The sequence below is a fragment of the Bison bison genome, unplaced genomic scaffold (assembly GCF_000754665.1).
Source record: "Bison bison bison isolate TAMUID 2011002044 unplaced genomic scaffold, Bison_UMD1.0 scf7180017864482, whole genome shotgun sequence".
NCBI classification, from domain to species: Eukaryota; Metazoa; Chordata; class Mammalia; order Artiodactyla; family Bovidae; genus Bison; species Bison bison.
The window spans coordinates 207,275-213,395 of record NW_011495042.1 but is presented as its reverse complement, the minus strand read 5'-3'; the positions used below and the strand labels follow the sequence as shown (position 1 = coordinate 213,395).

Sequence of the window (6,121 nt, the reverse complement as noted above, 5' to 3'; positions counted from 1 at the left end):
AACGAGTCCATTCTGAAGGAGATCAGCCCTGGGATTTCTTTGGAAGGAATGATGCTAAAGCTGAAACTCCAATACTTTGGCCACCTCATGCGAAGAGTTGACTCACTGGAAAAGACTCATGCTGGGAGGGACTGGGGGCAGGAGGAGAAGGGGATGGCGGAGGATGAGATGGCTGGATGGCATCACCAACTCGATGGATGTGAGTTTGGGTGAACTCCAGGAGTTGATGATGGACAGGGAGGCCTGGCGAGCTGTGATTCATGGGGTCGCAAACAGTTGGGCACAACTCAGCGACTGAACTGAACTGAACTGAAAAGGTATTTATTAAAGGTATTTACCACCTAAACACAACATATTCAAGCTGCTAAAAACCCAAGATCAAGATAAAACCTTGAAGGCAGCCAGAGGAAGGGAATAAAAGGAATAACTATCAAAATTCTAACAGACTTCTTATCGGAAACTACAAGTAGGAAGACTAATTTTCCTTTAAGTTACTGAAAGAAAAGAGTAACACAGAATACGACACCTAGCAAAAAATAACCTTGCAAAACTTAAGGTTTGTTTTTCAAAATTAAAAAAGGTGAGATAATTTACTGTTACATAGATTTGTGTATTTCTGTATTCTCCAGACAATACTGGAGTTAAAACAGTATCATAAAAACATTCAATTCATCCAAAAGCAGACAGAAAAAGAAAATCAGACTGAAGAACAGATGGAAGAAACAGAAAACAACAAACTGACAGATTAAATCCAACCGTATTAATAATCACATCAGGTATTTCAATAAATAGTCTAACACATCAACTGAAACATAAGAGTTCTTCAGGTTAGATTAAAAAAGCAAGAACCATCTATATTCTAAGCAACCCATTATTAGTAAATATTAAAAAAGAAACCTGTTGAAAGTGAAAGGAAGCAGTTAGACATACCAAGCAAACACTACCTAAGGAAACTAGAGTGGTTACATTAATGCAAGATGAAAATTAAAATGCAGAGAAAAGAAAATTACCAGGAACAAAGAGAGACAGTAAGAGGTCAGTGCATCAAGGAGACTTAACAGTGTAAATACATACGCACATGACGACAGGTCTTCAAACAACATGCAACAGAAACTGACAGAACTGCAGGGAGAAGAACCCACAAAACTACATCAAAACTTCAGTATCTTTCTCAAGTCATGAGAACAAGTAAATATAGAGTAGGCAAGGATATGAAAAACCTGAATAACACTATCAACCAACTGGACTTCACTGACATTAAAAAAAAAAAAAAACCCTAAATATTGAGAAATTAACATACTTCTAAATAACTGATAGATTGAAGAGGAATTCATAAGGCAAAATAGAAAATGTTTGAACTGAATGAAAATAAAAAACATATCAAAATCTATGGGACACATCTACAACTAGGATTAGAGAGAAATATATAACATTAAAAGCCTATTTTATGTGGTTGCCAGAGGTGGGGAGTGGGTGGGAAATGGGTGAAAGGAATTCAAAAGGTATAAACTTCTAGTAAAATAAATAAATCCTGAGGATACAATGTACAGCATAGTTTTTATAGCTAATAATAACACTGTACTATATTTGAAAGTTGCTGAGAGAACAGACCTTAGAAATTCTCATCACATGGGGAAGAGAAGGTATAACTATATGTGGTAATGGATGTTAACTAGACTTATGGTGATCATTTCACAATACATACAAATATTGACACATTATGTTGCATACCTGAAAAAAAAAACAAAACACCAATGAAGCCAAAAGCTGGATCTTTAAAAATAAAAAATAACTAATAAACTAGTATCTAGACTCCTCAAGGGAAAAGAGGAAACAAATTTTCATAATGAAAGAGAGGACATGACAAGAGATCCTCGACATTAGAAGAATATGGTAATATTACAATTTTATCTCCATTAATTCAATGACTTAGAGGAAACAGACCAATTTCTTGAAAGATACAAACCACCAAAGCTCACTTGAAAAGAGAAAACATGTACTGCTCTCTATTTCTTAAAGGAACTGAATTCTTAGTCAAAAAGTTGACAAAGAAAACTCCAGGTCCAGATGGCTTCACTGACAAAACCTGTCAAACGTTAAAGAAAAAATCAATTCAACACAAACCGTTCTAGAAAACCGAATTAGGAGGGAACACTTCCCAACTCATTTTATGATGTCAACATGACCTCAATTTCAAAACCAGACAAAGGCCTTACAAGAAAACAGACCAATATCCCACATGCACATAAATACAAAAATCCTCAATCAAATGTTAGCAAATTTGATCCAGCAATATATAAAGGTAGCAAATCTCTTTTAAAGGGTTTAATCCATTTTTTAATCCTGACCTAGGATTACTCACAAAGACAGGTGGCATCCAAATTAAGTCTTGGTATAAATATAAAGTATCTAACTTTGCAAAGCTACTTTCAAAGAAAAGGCATAGCAGGCAGTTTAATTTAGCAAATTAATAAGCAGATTATACAGTAGTTGAGACATTACAGAAGAAACTTAAGGGTTAATAGAAGGTTAAGAGTAATCTACAGCCTGAAGAATACATATTCCAGTAAAAGGTGATGAACCTACCTCCTTGGTTTCTAAGAAATGTAGATAAAGAGAAAGTGCTTATACTTAAAAACTCAGTTTAGTCTCCTCAAAAGTCTGTAAGATTTGACCCAAAGTGTAGTCCCTAACCTACTTTCTGAACCTATATGTCCAGTTTAATTACTTACCTTCAACCTGGCTAGTGTCTGAGCATGGTTTCTTCTTTGACTCCGAACTCCCGGTTTTTTCATCAACATCCAGGAGAGGAATATAGTCTGTTTTTCCAACAGTTTCTCCCACAACGTCATCAAAGGCCTCTGCCTCCAATGTGGCAATAAAGTCCCGTTTTATCTCTTCCTCAATTTCTGGAGACGGCTCTGTTAACGCATCTGCAAGACTGAGGTCAGCCATTCTGCACCACTGCAACTGCCTGGTGAATGGGGAAAAAGGTTTCACGTGATGAGCAGCGCCAAAGAGAAAGCATTCCTAGAAACTCTCGTCATTGTTTTAAACAAACATGGAATTAAAATGCAAAGTTTTCAAGCTAAAAGAGACTCTCCCATTTTATAGAATGGAAAATCAAAGCCCAGTAACAGACTGTCTTACCCAAAGTAAACTCTTTTCCTCACATCCTGGGAGGTAAACAGAGCAAGTGTCACTCTGTCCTTTTCAACAAAAATAAAAGTGAAGGGCAAAAAAGACCCCTCTATTTATCCAAGTTTATTAGCCATAAGAATTCAAATCAGGTCTTTTGATTTCAAGTCTTCAAAACCCTTTTAACTATTCCATTTATCTTAATTTCCAAATCATGTGCAGAGTAATTCTTAAAATGAAAGTGAAAGTGGCTCAGTCGTGTCCTACTCTTTGCGACCCCATGGACTATACATACAGTCCATGGAATTCTTGAGGCCAGGATACTGGGGTAGCCATTCCCATCTCCAGGGGGTCTTCCTAACCCAGGATCAAAACCAGGTCTCCTGCACTGCAGGCGGATTCTTTACCAACTGAGCCACCAGGGTAAAAATACGTACAAAACAAGGTCAGATTAGGTTACATTCCCATTTTATTTTAAAAAAAGGTTAAGTACTATCAGGCAAGTGAAATCACTTTTCCTTACCAGAGACTAGGAACCTGGGCCTTATCTTGTAAGGATAAATACTGCTTCATGTTTCAATGCCATTCTCCCAAATCTTCCAATGGCATTGAAACATGTAAAATATCATGTATGAAACAAGATGCCAGTCCAGGTTCAATGCACGATACTGGATGCTTGGGGCTAGTGCACTGGGACGACCCAGAGGGATGGTATGGGGAGGGAGGAGGGAGGAGGGTTCAGGATGGGGAGCACATGTATACCTGTGATAGATTCATTTTGATATTTGGCAAAACTAATACAATTATGTAAAGTTTAAAAATAAAATTAAATTGAAAAAAAAAAAATACTGCTTCATGAATCACTTCTAAAGGACTTGGTCAACCAAGCTACACTTGGCCCTGCTGGCATGAACAAGGCAGGCATGTTCCCTGAATTAGCTAGAGAAGGCAGTCTCCCTCTGTGGTCATGTACGTTACTATCTTTACAGAACACCAACCAAGCTTTCAATTTTTAAACATAACCTAAAACTAAAAAGTATATGGGAGGGTTTCCCTGGTGGCTCAGTAGTGAAGAATCTGCCTGCAGGTGCAGGAGACATAGGTTCAACCCCTGATCTGGGAAGATCCCACAGGCTGTGAAGCAACTAGGCCTGTGGGCCACAACTGTTGATAGAGCCCAGGAGTCACAACTACCGAGCCCTACTACTGAAACCCGCCCAGCCTAGAGCCCGTGCCCCGCAACGAGAGAGGCAACCACAGTGAGGAGCCCCTTCTCCTGCTTGCCGCAACTAGAGAAAAATACTCGCAGCAACAAATACTCAGCACAGCCATAAATAAATAGATAAATAAAAGCATTTTTTTTTTAAAGTTAAACAAAAATCTTATATACATAAATGTACACAAACACACTGGTTTAAAAAAAAAAAAGTATATGGGAAGTCCCTGGCAGTCCAGAGGACTTTCACTTTCACTGCCAGGGTGGGTTAAACCCCTGGTGAGGGAACTAAGACTCTCCATGCCGCACAGCACAACCACAAAGAAAAAGGAATTTTGTAAAGGCCTGATGAATGTCAAAGGTTCCATAAAAAGGAACCGCCTTTCTCTTTTCTATTTATGGTAACTATCATTACAGTTAGCCTTTGAAAGCTGTTAAACAGAGCAAAAAACAATAAGGGATGTCTATAATTAAACAGTTTCTTAGTCAAAGAGACCTTGTAAGAACACCTGTACCATCTTTAAAAATATACAGTAAGAGCCCAACAGATCTATTTTTCTATAATACTTCATGCAATCTACTCAAACTTTCCCTGATTTAGGACACTGGTGAAAACACAAAAACAGCAAAACCTTTTAAACCTCATATATCTGAGTGCAGATTCTCAAAGGGCAGCTTTTTATTCACTGTAATCTTACTCTCCTCCCTGCCTTGCAACCTCCCAAACCATTTTCTAGGCTGATGTGTGGTTTACGGAATATGAATAGCAGCTTACATTCAGCTTAAGAGGGTAAAATTGATAGAAAATCTGACCGCTGGAAAGTGGGAGGGTCGTGCAGCCAACCACCCAGCATCTGCCTTTCAACACAGTTTAGCTATCCTTTTCATGTCATCACATATAAATAGAAGTATGATTTAAACACACACACAATATACTTACGGAAAATGACTCTGTAAAGGCAATACTAGCCAGTAGAAGTGAAAATACTGGCTTTTAGCCCAAAAGGCCCAGTTTTTAATAAAGAGAAAATTATTCAGTTATAATTATTCTACTCTAAAACATGTATAATAAATTCCTTAGGTGTTCTACAAATCTGTTAAGCTAGTTCTGCAAGTGCTCCAAAATTGATCTTAAGAAGCTCATGAATGAATGTCATCCAACACATACAGAAACATCTAAGGTCACTTAATATTTACTCACAGTGTCCTTCTCTAATATGGATACTCAAGAAAATCCAAAGACATATTCTTGGGAATGAGAAGTATCTACATTTAAAAAAATTATCTCACATTGGCTATTTATGCTTTTCTTCTTCTATCTGTATAGATAATAGAGAAACTTATCTGAGTTTGGACTTTTAAAATTGATGAGAGTCAAAGAGGAGAGTGAAAAAGTTGGCTTAGAGCTCAACATTCAGAAAACGAAGATCATGGCATCTGGTCCCATCCCTTCACGGGAAATAGATGGGGAAACAGTGTCAGACTTTATTTTTTGGGGCTCCAAAATCACTGCAGATGGTGACTGCAGCCATGAAATTAAAAGACGCTTACTCCTTGGAAGGAAAATTATGACCAACCTAGATAGCATATTCAAAAGCAGAGACATTACTTTGCCAACAAAGGTCCGTCTAGTCAAGGCTATGGTTTTTCCAGTGGTCATGTATGGATGCGAGAGTTGGACTGTGAAGAAAGCTGAGCGCCGAAGAATTGATGCTTTTGAACTGTGGTGTTGGAGGAGACTCTTGAGAGTCCCTTGGACTGCAAGGA

The 6,121-nt window shown here is 37.9% G+C and overlaps 1 protein-coding gene across 11 annotated transcripts in view; it reads right to left on the bottom strand.

Annotated features, from left to right (window-relative positions):
• MAP4 (microtubule-associated protein 4) overlaps positions 1–6,121 on the bottom strand; it is a 153,117-nt gene that overhangs the window by 92,941 nt on the left and 54,055 nt on the right. For all 11 annotated transcript variants that reach the window (XM_010862344.1, XM_010862343.1, XM_010862345.1 and 8 more), the window contains one exon: positions 2,733–2,974. In XM_010862344.1, coding sequence (XP_010860646.1) covers positions 2,733–2,955 — 223 coding nt within the window. In that variant the 5' untranslated portion in view covers positions 2,956–2,974. Of the gene's footprint in view, positions 1–2,732; positions 2,975–6,121 lie in introns of those variants that run through there.